The sequence below is a fragment of the Neopsephotus bourkii genome, unplaced genomic scaffold (genome assembly GCF_033783945.1).
Source record: "Neopsephotus bourkii isolate Nb327-2 ecotype Australia unplaced genomic scaffold, CSIRO-AGI_Nbou_v1 NB_110, whole genome shotgun sequence".
NCBI lineage: Eukaryota > Metazoa > Chordata > Aves > Psittaciformes > Psittacidae > Neopsephotus > Neopsephotus bourkii.
In genome coordinates this window covers 113136-133465 of record NW_026900627.1, presented here as the reverse complement: position 1 = coordinate 133465, position 20330 = coordinate 113136, and the positions used below count along the sequence as shown (strand labels likewise).

Below are 20330 nucleotides of genomic sequence, written 5' to 3'. Positions count from 1 at the left end.
TTGTGAATATTGTGGCTGTTTGGCAATGCATGTTGAGGCTGGAGCTCTACTAGCTTTTTAAAAAAACAACATGTTAACAACGCAGAAAGTACAGTCCAATGTTTAGTTAGTAAGTCTCTGAACTTATGTGTTACCCTTTCGTTCACAGTAATGTAACATATATGTACTTTTATTAACCCTTAAATATTCTTTTCCCAGTTTTAATATGTGTGTGTATATATATATATATACACTGCGTAAGTACGTATATTGTTTGTAGACATTTGTTGTAGTGATCATTAGATGAATGAATTTGTTTTTGAACTTGACATACAAACATTGTTTAGATAAATGACCTGATTTTTATTCCTATGTGCTGAACACCTGCAGCTCACAAAGTTGCACTCAGGCATTATACCTACAGCCTTTTTCATTTGTGCGACTATATATCATGTGTTTTTATTGTTCCCTCTGTGGTCCTGTCTCTCACAGGGATAGTTTATATAATAAGAACAAAAAGTAGATAGAACTGATATATCTGCTGTGCTGACAAAAATAAGTCTTTGTTGCTTAAATATTTATTAAAAAAAATCTAAGGGTGCATGAAACACTTTTCACCGATTTCAGACCAACTGCAAAAATAGTTAATTGTGAGCAAGTATGTTACAAGAGGATTTCAGAGGAGTGTTCAAATGAAACATTGAAGTTCATATCTAGAAACATGTCACCATATTTTGACAGTAAATTCCTAGCACTTAGAGTTCTTTAGGAAGAATTTTTCATGATGCATATTTTAGCTTGATTGCAATGCCAGCACTTTTTTTGCTGTAAGGTGATAGATACAGCCTTTAGCAGGAGCACATAAAGGAATTAAAAATTCAACTGAAAGTTCATTGAAGAATATTTCAGTCCTTTCTTGCAAAAATCTGAGTGTTCAGGAACACAAAATAATGTGTTGTTCTACTCAGATAATGAAAAATCAATTCTCTTAATAGAGCTTACAGTTTATAAGATGACTTGTCCTAAGAACTTGCATAAAAGGACATTTGTATCTATTTTAGCTTGTAGATTTTATACTCTCAACCATGGTGATCTGCATTGTATAATATATATAATATATATAAAATGATATAATACCATATATATGTAATATAGAACTTTTTCATCCACATCTTTGCTCAGCTGCTGGGTTTTCAGTGCCGTCTACTGAATATCACTTTGAAATTCTAGAAGTCTTCAGTCACGCATGTGCAATGACTGGCTGCTGTGCATAAAATTGATGTTGCATTTAGGCTGATGTAAAGCCTGTTCAAGTGGACTTTGAGGCTGAATAACTTTTTTTCCTTTTTTACCCCAGATTAATTTATTGGCTGTGAAGAGCCACGGACACTTTGTGCCCTGATGGGGGACTCAGGATCCAGACGATCGACTCTAGTATCTCGATTGCCAATATTCAGGAGAAGTGTTAGCCGGAGACACGACTCTCTTCCCTCCTCACCTTCTTCTGCTAATGCCATTGGTGCCCACACATCCTCCCCATCCAGCACTAACTCCAGCTCAGGGAGCACAGGCAAGCGCCGGAGTATCTTCCGCACTCCTTCCATTAGCTTCCATAACAAGAAAGGGAGTGAGCAGAAGCCTGACTCTGCTAGTCAAAATGTTAATGTCACAAATGGTGCCCAGTCCTCTCTCAGCACTTTTCAAAAACTGAGCTTAGAGGAACACATTAAAAGCAGAGGAAGGCATTCAGTTGGCTTTGGCAGCTCACGTAGCAAGAAGATAACAAGGTCTTTGACAGACGATTTTGAAAAGGGAAAGGAGCCTTCAGCTAATAAGAATGTCTTTATAAATTGCATAAGCTCTGGGAAGAACGAGGGTGATGATTCAGGCTTTGCAGAGGAGCAGAGCCGATACTCTGTCAAACATTCCACACGAAAACTTCTCCCTAAATCTTTTTCATCGCACTACAAATTTTCTAAACCAGTACCAGAGAGTCAGTCAGTTTCCTCTGTGCAGCAGTCCAGGTGTTTGCTAGAGATTAAATCGTATGTGGAAAGTGAACCTGTGATCACCAAGTCCTCTCCTCCGTGTTCAGCTGAGACGACAGAGTGCATGGGAAGCTCCTTACAGTCCCCACTGCTCTCAACTGACCTTACAGCTGCCCAGACGCCCTCTGACTTTGTTGCTCTGACAGAGGATTCTGTTTCAGAGGCTGATGCTCTGGCCAGCAATGGGACTGGGGTGCTGCTTACAGAAGATTTTGGCCACAGTGTCTCTACCTCTCAGATCCTTAATCCTGTTGCTGCTCCTGCGAGGGAAATGGATTTTGTAGAAAGTACTGGCCATTCTACTGGTATATCTTGTGTGAATCATGCAAGCTTGTGTAGTGTTGATTCTAGTACCTTATTCAAAGCCTCAGCTGATAGTCAAACAAAAGTATCATTGCAAGCCAATGAACTACGTATCAATGATGCCAGGCACATAGGAGAAATTAACTCTGGAAACGCACATTTAGAAAACTTTGAGTTACAGCATAGAGAAGAACCAGTGATACCCTCTTCAAAGGCACAGGGGTTGAGTGGGGACAGAGATAAAAGCACGCCTTCCAAGCACAGAGGGGAGACAATTCCTGTAGTGGAGTCTCAGATTGTTCCACATTCTGAACCTCAGTCCTTTAAACCACAACAGGGTTATGAAACAAACTGGTCTAAAGGTATGTCATGTGGTCTTTTTGTTACTGGGTTTGGGTGTGTGTATGTGTGTGTTTTTTGTTCTCAGCTCTTCTGTAAATATTGTTTGATCATAAAAGTGTTTTGCAGATTTGGAAGTGCTAGTTAGAAAGTTCAAAAGTTATGAATTGTGTCCTTCTCCCAAAATTGTAGGAATTAAAGTCTATGATTTTTGAGTTCACATTTTACAGTTTGCAAACACCAGTCAGTGCTGTTCGTAGCTGTGCTTTCCAGTGGTAGAAAATTAATTAAGAAAGAGTATTGATCCTTGTCTATTGACGAAGGCTGAAGATGGTGTATTTTTGAGGTATGCCTGTTTTGGACTTGAGCCAAAGGGTTACGTTGTTTGAGATCAAACATCGTCAGAGAAAAACCTTCTTTTAGTCCAGTTATGAAAAATAATACAGTTTATCTTATATTGATCTGGGTTTTGAAATTTCCCAATTCTTGCTTTTACTATTCAGCTAACGATACAGAGTAGCTTGGACTGGATGTGTTTGTGGCAGAGTATGAAAGATCCTATTTCTGCAAATATTTCTGAAATAACATTGTGCAAGTTCTCATTACAAAATCAGTGAAACAGAGAGAGTTAATTACCGGCTAAATTTCACACTGGATCTTCAGTTTATGAAAAAGCATTTGGAAATATTAACAACGTTAAGTGGAAAGGCTGTGCCTAGAAATCCCATTCTAGCCAGATGCAGATGAATAAAGGCACCAGGCCCTTGAGTGAAGGACACCTGTCAGAAGACATTTGTCTCTGACAGTTTATTTTCTCAAACTAGACTAAAGACTGGTGCTTTCTTGCATAACCCTGACGTATCTGGCAGGCCAACATTTGTGAGACTTAACACATCTGCATTAGAAGATGGTTGAGTGTAAACTTATATGAATTCATACCCATCTTTTTGCTTGGACATTTATATAGGCATGTAGATTATAAGCAATCAAAAAGCAATCTTGCTTTTTGAATCATTTGTCACTGCAAGGCTTGGTTGGATATCTTGTACGTAAATAGCAATATAAAGTAAAATTAATCCACTATATTAGCTTTCACTAGAAAGGACCTCTCTCCCTCAGACCTTAGTCAATTGGGAGAAAAAACATTTCCATTTATGTATGTTACTGGTGCTGAGCATTCGGTCTTTCTTGCAACATTGGCTCATCTGTAAATGAGCTCATACTTTTGCATCTGTTATTAGAGAGTACTGCAGAACAGCAAGTGAACAGCTCACAGTGATGTTTAGAAATACACAGTGCATTTGAAACTCACGCATCAGCAGTTGTATATTTAATCTGCATTTCTACAAAGCAGCTAACTGGAGTTGAAACTGTGACAGCAGGATTTTTGTAAATGGGATTAATATTCACAGAAACACTAGAGCCAACACTGCGCTGTATAAAAATCATGATTAATTGTTAGGGTTCTATAGCGCTGTTCAAAATGTAATTTGGTTTTTTACTTGTGTGGTGAAGAATATATTTAAAATTAGATACTGGCCAAGCAAAGGAACCATTGGAAAAAGATACACAATCCTGCCATATGAAATGATACAAATATAGTAAAAACTTATCTGGCATTCAGTAAGATATGGTTATAAATAGCTATATCTGTTACAAACAAACTGGTTTGAACATTTAGTCTTGTTAAAATAGTATTTAAAACCAGATGTGAATGAAAAATATTTCCATGCGTTTTCTTTGGTAATAGATGTTTTCTCTTCCATAACTGCTCTCGCAGCTGATATCATTATAGATAGCTTCACGAACATGACATTAATGTATAAGTAGGTTTGATATATTTCTTACTATAGAAATAATTTATGTAATACTTTTTTGTATTTTTGTGACACAGATTTTTTTTTTGAGAAGCCTTACAGAAAATATCAGTTCTCTTGCAAGACAAAAGAAGATAAGATATTCTGTGTTGCATTTATTATGTTATTAGGCTTTTCTCTTCCCCCATCTCTCAATTTACCCTAACACCTCAAAATGTAATTTTTCTTCTCTTTTCTAATGTGTTTAACTGGAGTTGGGCACTGGGATTCAGCCTGCGCCTGCAGGCTTTGTTTGGAGGGTGAGAACGCAGAGCTGAGCTAGGAAAGCCAAGCAGAACCAGTGTGCGTCCTTGTCCTGTGCAGTGATAGCTAAGCTGTGGCTTGGCCCTACAAAACCTGAACTTGCCTTGGGACTCAGGGTAAGGCAGGTTGGGTTTTGGCACAAATGGGCCGATGATAGTTTCTCTGGTGGATTTTACTGGACAGTGGTATGGAGGTGTCCTAGAACAGGGGGAGAAAGGAAAGGATGAAGCAAAGGTTCTTTGGATTCTGTAAGGAGTCATGGACTGGGCTGCAGTGTGCTTAGTGTGCTAGTCATTGGGTGCTCAACAGCAAACTGGTGACACAGGTGACACTTCTATCTAGATGAGCGGGAGTCTGATTTCTATAGAACATCTCTTATGAGATTGCCTTTCAGTGTAAACATTTCAAGAAAAGCTGTAGAGAGTAGCTCTCTAATGATTGCTGATTGCTTCTGTATTTGTAGTTGATCTTGCCAATAGCTTCAGTCCATACCGAGAAGGCAGATTTGTTGAGAAGCGACTGAGATCCTCTTCAGAAGGTACTGCTGGAGGCAGTCGGCTGATCATAAAACCAAAGGCTGGAAATACAGAAGATCTTAACAGCCTACGGAAGCAGAGAGCAAGCTCATCCTCTTCAAAAATGAACAGCATGGTGAGTTTTATTCTCATATTCTCTCAAAAATTAACAGCATGGTGATTTGTTTTTTCTATGGTTGGAGTAGCTTTGATGAGAAGCAGCAACTTTACAAACAATGGATGCTAATAAAGGTGTGTGTGCAGGGGAACAACACACACTGTCCCAGGCTTCCAAAATGTGATCCAGGCTCCGATATTGAAAATATTTTTGTTTTAGGGTGTGACATTGTGAAAAGGTTTTCATGCTTTGTGAAGAGATTCTTGTCATGCTTTGCTGATTTGCCTGAGAGAAAAGTAGTGGAAGAGGGAACTGCAGCAAAATTCAGTATGACTATTTCTGAGATGAAATACAGTGGGCTACTTTGTGGCAGCATTGTGTGATCATGTTAGTTATTTCATGGTCTCTGGTCTGGTATGAGTGAGATGAGAAGCTGAATAGAAAGGAAGTTGTCTGTAAGGAGGCTCACTTGAAAGGTCAGAGTGGTCCCTTTTGAATCTGGTGCCAAGTTTGAATACTTTCACTCTGGGCAGAAAGTAAGGAGGAGAGGAAAGGATCTTTACTGAGAACCCTTGAGGGTCCCAAGGACTGGAAAAGTAAGAGAAGTTAGGTAACTGCAGAAGATTACTTCTGAGTAATTTTGCTCTTCTAGTGAAACACTAACAGAAGGAACTGACTGATTAACAAGTTGTGCTTTCCTATAGCTAGAGAGAATAAACATTTTAAGACCAATGTCATTTATACTTATGCATATGCTCTCAAATGAGAGAGATAAACAAGATTCTAAGATTGAACATCTACAGCAGTGCATCCACTCTTTAGCTTAAGGGAATCGCTAAAACAAATTTCATGGCCAGTGTTGGTTTGAAATATTTTATTCAACGTGCTAGCTGAAAAAGAGGATTAATTTTGTATTCTTAATCTGAAAACTTTCCACAGAAAGCAAAAAGCTCTAAGCTCTTACCCTTGCCTAGAGTTTCTAAACAGATGTATATATAAAGGGACTTTTTCTTTTTGGATGTACTTAATAGCCATTGTTACAATGATGCGTGACCAAACGCATCCCTGAAAAACTCTGATGTGAAAACAAATGCCATTTCTAGGGAACAATTTTTGCAGTTTTTCAGAGATGTGACACTGATTGGTACAAACTGGTGTTAGATTTCCAGTTATGTGCTCTTCTAGTGTAGTTTTACAAGCTAATGCTAAAACTCAACAACTCATACCATAACTTAGAGAACTTTTATGACTGCATATTGTTTTGTCTGTCACTAAATGTAATCTCTCTTACCCAAGAAGCTAAGGAAGGCTAAATTGTCTTCCTCTGTAAGGTTTGCCCATACTAGTTTCTGGTTGGTCATTTAAAAATTGTTCTCCAGAGAAAGATGCAATTTAGTGTGAAATCCCCTTACAGAAATTGTGGCAGGAAATTGGAGTTTAAGGGTTTCTCAAGAGGATGTGAAATTTATCTTTGATCTGGGCAGATTTTGCCCCTGTGTCTGAATGTGTTACCTTAATGTTCCTTTCTGGCTGGGCTCACAAATGCTGCTGTGGATGGCAGAAGAAAACTACATTAGTACCAAGCAAAATCTTACTATGTATGGCCAATGCACAACCTATTTTCCAGTGTAGCAGTGTCCTGCAGCAGTGGTCACTAAAAACACTCAAAAGAAATGGAGTTATTTGATGGCTTTTACAAAAACGCTTGCCTGTACACTCACTTTGTGTAACCTGGGCAGATTGGATTACCTACAGTTTATTAACAGGAGTATGCTCTTCTTAGCAGTATCAGGTTGTGCAGGTTTATCAGTATTTACTGATTAATGTTATACTACCCAAAAGGGTAGGAGGCAAATTAATTTTAGGAAGGATAAGATTTTTCACATCCGCCTTTCTTGTTTCTAAATTGTTGACAGTTTGTCAGATGAGGTAGTACAGTACTTCAAAATTTATTTTAACAAAACCCTTGATTTTTAAAAAAACCTTTTCTTTCTATACACTGGATTACTATACCCAGAGACACAACATAGAAATCAAGGGGCAGAATTCTTCTAAATAGTAGAAAAAACCCCTTTGTTCTATTAAGGTATATATTTATAGCACATTTCTCTGTTTTTTTGAGGAAGCTAACATCGAAATATCAACGAATGACATCTTATTTTTCAAAGCCAGAAAGAATATGATGACATTTAAAGATGCTGTTTCATGTAGGCATACAGACTGTTACGCAGATGTAGTTCCTGTCCTAAAAAGATGGTTTACCCTGGCTCAAGCCTATAAAACTTATCTGGGTTGTTAGACCCAAGCTATTATTCATATCTCTGCATTCATTTAAATACTAGGCTAGAACAATGGCATAGCACTGCATTCTGTTTAGCCCTGTGTTAGTGATGGGACTAGGAAGGTGACAGCACAGTAACAAAAGGAAGTAAGCAAAATGTGCATGGGGGGTAGGTGATGTTTGAGTCTCCAATTCTTCATGTTTTGTATGAAATCCATGTGGGTTTTTTTCTTTTTTATTCCCCCCACCCCTTCCATTAGCAAGCTTATCCACAAATTGACAAGTTTCTGTTGCAAAATGTTTGTACTGTTTGTTTTTGTAAGAAAATGCGACATGAAAATGTTCGTTTCTTTAGTAGGAAGTGAGTTATAAGAAGTAATAAAAAAACCAAAACCCACATTATCCGCCCTCGACAATCAGAAGTTAAAAGAATAAGCTGAGTTCCCTGGAAGGAAAAGGAAGTAAAATTGAAGAATTGGAATGTTTTTAGCAATACATATCTGAACAGGAAAAAGGCCCTTTCAAAATACTTGACACAATCCATTAATCTTTAACAGTACAGTAACAGATTATTGCACGTGAATGATCCTAATGAAGAATAAATACTAGATAAAGAATTGGAGTTACAAAACCCCCTATGATTAAAAATCCTAACCTAACTATATTGTATGTCTAGAAAAGCATTAGCCTCTGTGACTATCTGTATTCATTTTTTTCAGTTTTGGAAGAAAATGAGTCAAAGGCATTTAAGGGATGTCAAGTTCACAAGGGATTGCTGAGGCCTACCTGCCGAGGGACAGCGTTGCTGTTCAGTTCTGCTCTGCAGCATTGAGTGAGCGGCAGCAGCTGTGGATACTGGTTTTCTGGCATAATCCAGATGTCGCGTAAAGCTGAAGAAGCTTTGTAACATGGAAACTTTCCTTGCAAACTGAAGAAAGTCCTCCAAGACCCTGTTTGCTTTCTTTTTCTTGCTGTCAGGCAGTGTGGGTTCTTTCTTCTGAGGGGGTAGCAGGAGTGAGGAGCCAGAAGAATTGAGGGGATGATAGATTTTCACAGGAGATGAGAAGCAGGAAAGAAGAACTGAGAAACTTCTCTTCCTTCTACACAACTGGCCCATCAGAGTATTTTTGACATGACTGGCAGTGCATTTTTTGAAGGTGATACGTGAAAGCTTAGATAGATGGATCTTCTTAAGACTGAGAGTATGTATCAAACCACCACCTGCAAGAGTGGTATTAACTCACTTGTGAGAGGCTGAAAGTAATTTATAATCTGGCCAAGAGCAATGGTACTTGTAAATGAGACTTAAGGAAAAAAAAAAGTCTTACAAAATAACTGAAATTGTGCCAATTTTTTAGTTAAGTAAATAACGAACTGAAAGAGATGGTTGATATTAACCACTTCAATTATTAATTCTCTGTGTTGTTCCTTAGAATAGTTTCAAATCCATCATTCTTGCAGTGACTGATTTCTGCCACAAGATGACACCATTTCACTAAAAATGGTTTTAGACTTTAGTTTTGCAATTAAGACAAAAGGTGAAAACTGCAATTCAGGACACGTTTTACAACAGTTTAATGTTGATTAGCCTGTGCAGTGTAATAGACCCTTTTCAAATGAACATGGTTGATACTGATGCAATTTAAAGAGGCTTATAGAATATATATATTCTGTATACATAGAAACTCTGGTCATTCAAATGTTCCAAATATGAAATCGTCAGTTACAACTTCAAAAATTTAGGTGTAATATATGGACTAGTTATCTAGCCTCATAAGATTGATAGAGGCTGTGATCTTGAGACCTGTTCTCCATCTAGGTGGTGGTTCTTTTCCAAGATGCAAGAAAAACAAAAAGGAAGAAATTAAAAATGTAAAGCGGCACGGTAAAATACCTGAATGGCCAGAAATATGCAGCCCTGCAAGACCAATGAAAAGAAAATAGATCTGGGAAGTTGAAATGCAGAAAAAATTATAATAAAAAACCAAAAAGCATCAGACCCCAGAATCACTGTAAGTAATTTCTTTAAAGGATTAAGAGACAGGACAGTAGGGAAAAATGGGTTAATATGCTACAGTGCTTAGAAAAGCAGAAACTGAAGTGAGAGCGATAAAACTATCTATCACTTCTCACAGCAGAGGCTAATATGGACAGATGACAATCCTAAATATAACCTTTACCAGCACTAGAGGAAATATAAATTGCCTCCCTTTTTTATTAAGTTCCGGATAGAAATTTTGAAATGCTAGCAAATTAGCATTAAAACCAGATAGTCACAAAGGATGATATGAGTGAAAGTAGCTGTATGTTACTACAAGTTTAAAAAACAGCTTCAGAGGATTGTTGGAGCTCCTAGACCACACTGCCCAATTGCAAGACATGAGCTGCACTGTGCTGTGGAGAAATATGGTGGTGTTTGTGCAGTAGAACGAGACTGCCTGCTTACATTTGGCTTTCAAAGACCTGCCTTTCTGCCTCTATAATTATTTACAAAAAAAAAACCCAAACCCCCAAACTGTCTGACTTTTTGACAGCTCGCTTACCCATGTCTGGCTATGAGCAAATGTGCTACATTACTAAAAGAAACCTAATTTTTCAGCTTTTTCCTGTCTCAGTGGGTGAACACTGTCACTGTCCTTTCTGTTCTTCAGGAAGTGCATTTCCCTGGGTACTCTCTCTAGCACAGGTTTTTCTTCAGTTTCTCATACTTGAGTCTTTTCTACATGTTGCTTGGTTTCAGTTTTTATATTCAGCTACAAGTTTTCATCCTTCCTGGTAAAAAATTTTATGCTTGCCCTCAATGCTGTATCGTCCTCTCCTTTTGCCTGGAGCAGGGCAGCCTTGCCTACTTGCGTCAGCCTGATTAGAGCTGCACAACTGATTTTTTCCAGATTGTTGCTCTGTGACTGTGTCATTTCTTTCTTTTTATCTTTCCCATAGTTCCAGGATATTAGATAAAACTGCTTGTTGCCAGTTAAAGGACTTTCGTGGCCTAAGGTCATCTCAGCTTTTTTCCTTCAGCTTTAACAGTGATACAAGTCTTCATTGTCCACTTGTCAAAATGTCAAATAGTTGCATTCATATTTTCTCCCACGCTGCCTATCATGCACTACTGCTAACTGCACTTACTTAAAACTTTCTTCATTTTCTCTCTCAATTTTCTTCTTTTTGCCTTCACTACAAGTAACAATGCAATACTAAACAAGATAATTTTTCAAGATGTGTGCCAGTACTGTATGAGCGAGGGTTTTTTGTTTATCCCTCCAGTGCTGACACTTTAGCAAAATCCCCTTTTCCTCAAGCTTGTACTGTGCTGATTATGTGGGGGTGCTCTGAGTACCTCAGTAAGAATATTTACAATATAAATTAAGAAAAGAATAAGCAAATCCCAGTGTTGCAATACAGGGTAGTATTTTATGGGGTATTTGCAGGGTTCAACGTGATAATGAATGTCAGGGTTGAATGTCAGTAGAACATTAAATTTGCAAATTTAATAATTGACTAGTGTAGAAAGGGACATCTAAAACTTTGGGAAGACATAATGAAGGTAAATAACTGACACAAAGAGTGAGATGCTAGCAAAAGAGATACTAACTACAAGTATTTGAGATTCCTAATGGATCTCTGGAGGGAACAGAAAGACAAAACATAAGTCACTTTAATGGAAATGTGTTATTGCCCCTGCCTGGAATGTCTGTTTGTGATAATTATCTAATTAGCAACTGATGTCTCAGTTTTAGTTAGTGTCTTGAATATTCTAGGTGAGTGCCTGTACCTTGGTTTTGTTACATAGGTGATTTGGGGTGACTTAGCAACAATTAATAATTTGATTTCTAGTGTACTTCAGAAATGGTACTTGCAGTGATGGAGCAGTTATCCAAATTACTGTATTCCAATCTATTTGAGTAGATTTAGTGTGTGATATTGTACATCATGAAGCAGTATCCAAATCTGCAACGCATGGAAGTGTGATCAGTGCTTTTCACAGATGACTGTTTTTAATGCTTCCTGAGTAGTCTTATTATGAAGCACCAGTTCTAACCTAGTCGCTACGTCATGAGAAAAACAGGAGGATCCTGGTCCTTATGGACTTGAATGTACATGAATAAGGGCTAAAATGTTTTTTTTATGTTCCTTTTTTTCTATTCTGAAAACTATGATATTTTGCTGGTGTCTGAATAAACAATAAGCATGGGTAAAACTAGGTTGGCAGCTAGTCTAGGGAGGGTTGAAGTGATTTTCACATTTGCTCCAGGTTGCTTTAACATTTTCTCCTGCTCTGTTCTCCTTGAGCTCTTGCCTCCTGTTTTCTGACAGTCTACACTGAGACCACTTGGAAGCTGAGATTTTTGTGCCATCTGTGGCCAGCACATGAGGTGGAAGATGCTTTTGAAAATACACTATCTGAATGGTTTATAAGTTACAGTGGGTGACCAGTCGACTTAAAAGTAGAATTGAAGGTGGTTGTTTTTGTGACCTGTAAATGTGATCTGTGGATCTCTGAGAAACCCCTGTGGGGTACATCTTCATCTACAGGTTGGGGTCATGTTAGTGATTAATGCCTTAGCAGCAGTAAAGCTGCTGTCTTGACAGCATGCAGTGAAGTGAATGAAGGCAGTAAATGAAATATTACGGAGAGGATTTGAGTGCTCAGGGTTTCAACTGAGGTTCAGAAAAGTCCCTTAACAAAACAGCCTTTCTCTGATACACCAAAACTGTTATAAAAATATGAACCAGATAAGCAAAATACATATACTCCTTCCATGTCCTTTGCACAACCTTCTTTAAAAATAACGAGGTTATTGTGCTGGGTTCAGCAGTAGCAGTCATTTTTCTCCTTGGTAGCTGGTGCAGTGCTGTGTTTTGACTTTCGGCCTGGGAGCTGATAACAATGATGTTTTGGTTTGGCCAAGGACTTTGTGAGCCTTATGCTCTGCCAGGGAGGAGGGGAAGCTGGGAGGAAGCAGAGACAGGACACCTGACCCAAACTGACCGAAGAGGTATTCCATACCACAGCATGTCATGCCCAGGATGTAACTGGGGGTTACCCGGAAGGGCTCTGGGACTGCAGGGTTAGAGGAGGTATCAGTCAGTGCTTGGTTGGGCTGGGGGGGGGCAAGTTATCGGTCGCCTGGTGATGGGCTGTTGTATTCTCTTCCCTTGTTATTTCCTTTATCATTATTATTATTGGTGGTAGCAGTAGTGATTTGTGTTATACCTTAGTTACTAAACTGCTCTTACCTCAACCCGTGGGAGTTGCATGCTTTTCGATTCTCCTCTCTGTCCCTCCAGGAGTAGGGGGAGAGCAAGAAGAGGGGGAGTGAGTGAACAAGCTGTCTGGCTGGGTTTAAATCACGGCAGTTATGTTTTCTTTGAATAACTGCAACCTGTTGTTTACTTGCTATACATTTATTATTTCTGGTGTTTGTGATGCTCACAAAAGTTTTTTCATAGTTAAAATAGATGTTACATTTTGTTCTGTTATTGAATTATGGGCTTTCTGCTTAATTCACATTTCTCTCTGCTATGCTGGGCTTCTCAAGGGAGAATTTTTAGGAACATCAATTCTAATTGAGCTATTCAAGCAAATCCTATAAGACAGTGGTTCACCCTTCATGTGAAGTGGACTTGACAGCATTCATTTATAACTAGCTTTGTACGAACGTAACAAAATTTTCCTTTTTGCAATGAGTTGGGTGTTTTGCTCCTTGGTAAAAAGAAACTGTGGAAGCACTTAAAGCCAGAACTGTCAGGACTATTTTGATAGTATAAGGCTGAAACAGTTCTATCTAAATAGAAATAAACTGATTGTAGGTAAGTAGTAATTGAGGTCTTCTATTCCTAATTTAGCATGGAGAAAGTGCCTTTAGCATACCATTAGCATAAGAAAATGGAAACAGCAAATTGGGATTTAAGTATTTTGTCTGTGATTTTTAGGTCAAGTCAACTGAAAGATTTTCAGCTAAATACCCTGTGGGAAATTAGTGTCAGTAGTGTAATATACATCTTTTAACATATTAAGAGCTTGTGAAAATCAGATTGCAGCTGTTGGACAATTTGAATTAATTCTTGAGATCAAATAACTAACAGAAATTAATTTAAACGTGACTTAATGTTTATGCTAAGATGGTCTATGTGCTTCTTTAAGGACATAATTATTACAGACCAAAAAAGGCTAAACTGTTATTCTAGCATTGATGCAGTTTTTCTGATTTAATAGAGTTATGTTGGTACAGGTTGAAGGTAGAGTCATTAGCCATTTTAAATCCCAGAATAATCATGGTCGTGTATAGATGTGTTGGTGACACAGTGAAAATAGGACAAAATTAGTTCTTTTAGTTCTGTGAGTTAACCCCAGTTTATCACCACACAGCTGCTCATTTACTCCTTAGAGTGGAATGGGGAAGAGAATTGGAAGCGTAAAAGTGTATGTGGGCTACAAAAACCTCAGCGTTTCCCAACATGCATACCTCCTCCAAAGAAACAACTTATTTGTGGTCAAAACCTTTACTTTCTGCTCAGTGCCTGTCATGTGGATATGTGAGAAATGTCAGGATTTGCCAAGGATTAGATCAATCCTATGACAAATCTAACCAATACTCCTTACTGAGTGTCACAATATGTTAATCAGTAGGAGAGGAACAGAATCACTATGGTTGGAAGACTCCACTGGAGACTATCTGGTCCAACAGCTCTGCTCAAAACAGCTCACACAGATCAGGGAAACCTGAGTTATCACTGGTGGAGACAGTAACTACACTTGAAATTTGAGTAAGAGGGGTCTTAAGTAAGAGGGGTGTTTATGCAATGAGTAATATTCTTAAGTGGAAAAAATTTCTATACAGTATTGGTAAAAGAAAGTACTTCTTAATTAAAAAAAAAGGTATATTATTTTAATTTAATTCCTTCTGTGCACTGAAAGATTATTGTCATGTCTTTTATCTTGGGAAATGCCCTTAGAACTTGCAGTATTTTTGCAGCTGTGGTACGTCTTCTCAGGTTAGCATATGCAAATAATATGTATAATAGGAAAACAGAAATCAGTAGGTGACTTCTCTGAGGGAGGCAGTTAACGGAGAGCTGAAGTTGAAATTTATAACTAGTGAATACAAATTAAACAATATATTGGACTTTTCGTCATGTAGGTCAGATGATGCGCAGGTAGTTTGCTTTCACTTGTTTTTTGTGAGAATAAAAATTGAAAATTGCCCAGGTCTTGTTCACAGAGTGACCGGTTTAGCTCCTGCCCTTTTTCTGTGCACATCATTTCCTTCTGTGTAGGTCCCTCAAATAGTCTGTCCAAAAATGGTCTTGTGAGAGTTCTGTGGTGTTTTCCCATAAGCTGCCTATTTGTATCATTTTGCTTATGTGGGAATAAACTCGGAGTAAATACAGTATTTTTTCATCCCCCAGGCTATAGCAATTCAGGGTAGGATGCTTCTTCCTGGCCTTTGATCCCTTTGACAAAAAGAAGGTAATGGGGTGAGAAATGAAATGCTGTTGGGTCACTTGTTTGGTCATTATATTTACAGTCCTTCTTGTCTTGGCAGTGTGTTGCTGGAGGCAATGCTGGGTAAACCCTGGGTTAAAGATGTGACAGTGGTTGGAAAACTAGCTGCAGACCCCCAAAGCTTGCCCTTTAGAACAAGAATGTTTTCTGATTTAGAGTCAAGTGCGTGCTAGCCCATTAAAGACTCAGGATCACATTTTGTGTGCTGTATTATGGATTGATATATGGAAATCAGCTTTGGGAATGCTTATGTAGGTTAATTCACCTTTTAATGGGGGAATAGGCAAAAATATATAATCCAGGAAGGGAATGAAATGCTAAAACACATTTTGTTGCCTCAGAGATAATTTTCTGTATTCATAGCTTTCATCCAGTAAAACTAATAAAATTCATTGGAATAACACAGGTCTGGTGAATAGCTGAAGATGCTTTTTTTTTTTTTTTTTTAATTTTCATAACTCATTTAATAGATGCTTTCATGAAAAAAAACCCACACAGAGCCCCCAAACAGCACAAACCTTTCTGAAATTAATACACTTTACAAGATAGGAATGTGTATTTTTGTCTTTGCATTTTTGATAAAGAAACAAACATTTTGCATTATTGTGTTTTGAAAACTTCCTTCATTTTGATGACTTAGTGTTAGATTACTGTCTAAGATTTATAGTTACAGTCTGGATAGCTGTTTCAATTTGGAGCTGGTAGACAGAGGAATGAAGGTACTGGAGACATAGCAGTTGGTAGTAGCTGGAGTAATTCGTTGCAGGACACTTAGAAAATGCAGTGTTTGATACCAAGTAAAACCTAGGGAGGGGAGTTAAAAAGTTCAGTGATAGTCTGCCTCAGGATTTGGAACACCTGCAATAAGGTGGGGAGTTTTAATCAATCCAAGGCTAATGGATTGATTAAATTATTTCTGTTGCTAAGATGGATATTTTAGACACAAAGAAGGACTTCAATTTGTCTTACTTTATTTTTTAATTCATATGTGTGCTTTAAGTTACTTCCCTATACACTGTTTTGTCTGGCCTTGTAAAACAAGCAGCTCTGTGGCAGAACTCAACATTGTCTCCTAAAAATAGCTTCTACAAGACTGTTCACTAGACAGCTTTTTGGAATATATCAAATGAAATGAGGTTAGTTTTGACTGCTCCAAAAATCAGAAGTTTGCATTTGCACGAGAAGTCTCCTTAACATGTTTTTTTTGGCACATTGTAGCTGATGAAAGTAAAACCCACCAGTTTTGATTTAGTTACTCTAACCTGAAATGATCAGATTTGAAGTGTTTGGGATATATATTGAAGATATTATCCCAAATTAAGCATTGTGAAACTTGTGTCGTGTAAAGTGAAATGAGTAAATGGTGGGAGGGAACACAAATTAAATTGTCTTTATAATTCTGCAGACTTGGCAGGCTGCTACCCTGGCAGACTTTCATCTTTATGAATTTGCTAACTGTTGGAATCTGGCTCCTTGCTGGAGTGGAAGAAGGAGTGGGGAAAGTGAGGACCTGATCCAGAGGGGGAGTGTGGAGGATAAAGAAAGGGTAGGACTTTCTGGAGGGTGGGCTTTGCTCCCATTAGAAAATGGGGAGGATGATGAAGTGCTGATGATAAGTGAGGTAGGGTTTAAGGTAATAAAAGTGGATTAAGTATGGGGTGGAGTTCACAGCAGGTAATGTGGAAAATGAAGCAATTAAGCATTGACAAGGAAAGATGTTTAGAGGAAATCTGGGGCTAGTGAAGCTCTGGAAGTTAGGAGGATACAAGGTAGGTTAATGGAAGAAGCTGGAAAGATGGGAGAGGCTTTTTGTAGTTTTGCAAATCAGGCAAGAATTGAAAGAGAAACTGGGAACTGAGCAGATCAAGAGCTTACAGAACTAGTTGCCAAGAAGAAGTTGTAACCTTTCTGCTACATGAAATGTTGTAATCCAGGAATATTCCCTCTAAGGAACATTGTTCAGAAATGAATAACACAGCCTGTAAAGTATGCATTGTTGGCAACAACCTGTCAGGCATTTTAGCTAAAAGAGGGAAGTAATGCAATTTTCCTGCTGTATGTGTGGCAGTATGCACAGTAGTATGAGTCTCTTCATATTTTCATTAGACACATTTTAATGGAGTTTTTCTGAAGATGAGAGTAAGAAGTTGTCATTTTTCTCTGTACTCGTTGAGGACAGATGTGACATGGAAAGCCATTTGATTTTGTTATCAAAGCTGCACCTTTTCTTTTGAAAGACTTTACATTCTTTGAGTCTGTAAAGGGAAATAAAGAAAAGGAGGATTTTTGCATCTTGAGTCATAGAGGTTTATGCCTATTACTTTCATTCATGTTAGCTCTGACCGAAGTATCCTCAGCAGTGACATCTTCCCTAATTTGTTAATTTAAGTCTTTATGCAAGATACTATACAACATACATGTTCTCCTTTCTGAGGTGACAATTATGTGCTCTTTTTGCAATAAACTGCAATATTTCTTTTTCTGTATCTTTTTCCTTTCATGCGTGTCTTGGGTTCAGCAGTAGCAGTCATTTTTCTCCTTAGTAGCTGGTGCAGTGCTGTGTTTTTGACTTTCAGCCTGGGAACAGCGCTGATAACACCGATATTTTTAGTTGCAGCTCAGTAATGTTTACTTTGACCAAGGACTTTCTGAGTCTCATGCTCTGCCAGGGAGGAGGGGAAGCCGGGAGGAAGCAGGGACAGGACACCTGACCCAAACTAGCCAAGGAGGTATTCCATACCACAGCATGTCATGCCCAGTATATAAACTGGGGGCAGTTACCCGGAAGGGCTAGATCACTGCTTGGTTGAGCTGGTTATCGGTTGGCAGGTGGTGAGCGGTTGTATTCTCTTCCCTGTTGTTTCCCTTATCATTATTATTATTGGTGGTACCAGTAGTAGTTTTGTGTTATACCTTAGTTACTGGGCTGTTGTTATCTCAACCCGTGGGAGTTACATTCTTCTGATTCTCCTCCCCATCCCACCAGGAGTGGGGAGGGAGGAAAGGGTGGGGAGTGAGAGAGCGGCTGCGTGGTTCTGAGTTACGGCTGGGCTTAAACCATGACAACGTGGTATACCAGGTACAACTGTTTTAGCAGTTGTTGCTTAGACCTCACTGTTGTGTTCCTTATTTTGCAGGTGTATAATATGGGAAATATATATATTTTTTTTTTTTTACACCATGACTAAGGCTTATATGATTAATTATTTCCTTAAATGATTTGGCATTCATCACAACAGTATCTAAAAATAAAATTGTGATACATTAAAATGAATTTATGAAGTTTCAGAACAAGACTAAAGGTGTATTAAGTAGATCAAGACCAAGTGGGGACAAAAAATCCCAGTCAGTACACACCACAAACTGTTTTATGGACAAAATTATATCCAGGAGAGCATATACCTGCAGATAGGAAAGTAAACTTCTGAAGTGAATCTTTGTCTGGTATGTTGGTATTTCTAAGTGAATTATGGAGAGATGTTATGTGACCTGTTTATTCAGACTGCACTTCTGCTGTTTTAACCCTACGCCTCAAGGCTTCGACTGGTCAAGAAATGCCATGGTCAAATACAGTGAAGCAGCAGCTGGCTCAGTTGGCCTTGGTTTGGTTCACTGTAGTCATGACACCACACTGTAAGGAGTGATGTGGTGAATTGTAGGTGGTAGTTGAATTGCTAGTTGAGGGTGGCAAGCAGAAAAATCCTCTTCTTTTGGAATGGGTGTTAATTTATGTCAAACTACAGCCTTATGCTGGAGATTAGAGACTGGCTGCTGCTGGTGATGCAAAGGTTTTCTTAAATGCCTAATTAATATGCCTTGTTCACACCTACACTATTAAACGGATCACCGGAGATAAGCAGTCAGGACAATTTCCTCCTCTCAGCCCTCCCCACCTCCCCATGCCAGACAGTAAGTAACACTGGGGAAACTTTTGCTTTCCCTATAGCTTGAGACACTGTTCTTATTCCCCATTCCTTTTCCAGAGGAAGTGTGCATGCAATCATTAAAGATTACTCGGAAAGAAAAATTAATGAAGGAAATTAAGACAGAGTCATGACTGGGCTTCACATGCCGCTTGCTCCCAGGCACATCTTAAGGATGTGTATTTGATGTAGCTTAACGTAATTTAGTTTGCAGATAACTATGAAGTAATTTGTAGGTTAACTTGTTTTTACACTGAGTCACTTCTAAAGTTTTCTATTGGAAGAAGAGGTTAAAAAAAGAGGATTATTTTCTATGATTTGATAATAGTGGGAAAATGTGTATGTCTTTCAAACAGAAAAGAATCTCATCAATGACTGATAACTCTCAGTTTCAGAGACAAGCTGTCAAGCTATTCATGCTGCTTTTCAGGTTTCTAAGAGCAGAAGGGAAGCAGAAGTTAATTCTTTGAAACAATACAGTTTAGTAATGGGAGATAATCAGATCTTGTGTATGTACATGAAACAGCATTTTCCTGAGTTCTTATGAATGTATAAATTCATAAACATGCATATATTTCTATTTATCTTGTTATTTGTAAAGTAAGAAAACAATGGTAAAGTCTAATCTCTTTACTTTTCTGTGCTGAAATGCAAAATCAGAAATAAAATAACCCATTGGGAAGTGAGTAGTGATCTACAGAGCTTATTTGTGCAAGTGAAATCTTCAGAACAGACAGATTTAGGATGGAGGTTTGTGGGTGTCAGATTCTTCATCGCCTGTATTAGGAACTGATAAGATGTGACAATGAATCTCAGCATGTTAGTGTCTTTCTGAGGTTTTTATTTCAGAGAGAGATACAGATACATGAATAAAAATCTTGAACTTAAGTGAAAGGAATAGCCAGTCATTCAACCATGGTTCATGAATCACAGCAGTTCTTGTTTTAATAATGTGAGTTGGGAAACTGGATGCCAAACTATTCTGAACTTGATGCTTTAAGTGGACTCAGCTGCCTACTGGAAAGACCTACAGGTAGAAGAGAATAGAACCAAAGCAGCACTGCTATGCTTACTAGCACAAGAAAGAAAGGCACTATTAATGCACGGGTTTGCTCTCGGATAGCATTCACCATTCTATATGGTCTGCATAACAAAGGCAATTGTGGCATTATTAAATGGTATGAAGTGATACAC

General features: G+C 38.3%; 1 protein-coding gene across 3 annotated transcripts in view; it reads left to right on the top strand.

Moving 5' to 3' along the window:
* CCSER1 (coiled-coil serine rich protein 1) overlaps positions 1-20330 on the top strand; it is a 102894-nt gene that overhangs the window by 2879 nt on the left and 79685 nt on the right. Inside the window, exons 2-4 of one of the 3 annotated variants that reach the window (XM_061364850.1) lie at positions 1337-2692; positions 5253-5440; positions 12021-12447. In XM_061364850.1, the coding sequence (XP_061220834.1) occupies positions 1381-2692; positions 5253-5440; positions 12021-12047 (1527 nt within the window). In that variant the 5' untranslated portion in view covers positions 1337-1380 and the 3' untranslated portion in view covers positions 12048-12447. Of the gene's footprint in view, positions 1-1336; positions 2693-5252; positions 5441-11996; positions 12448-20330 lie in introns of those variants that run through there. The other 2 variants (XM_061364857.1, XM_061364842.1) reach the window with 2 other exon arrangements.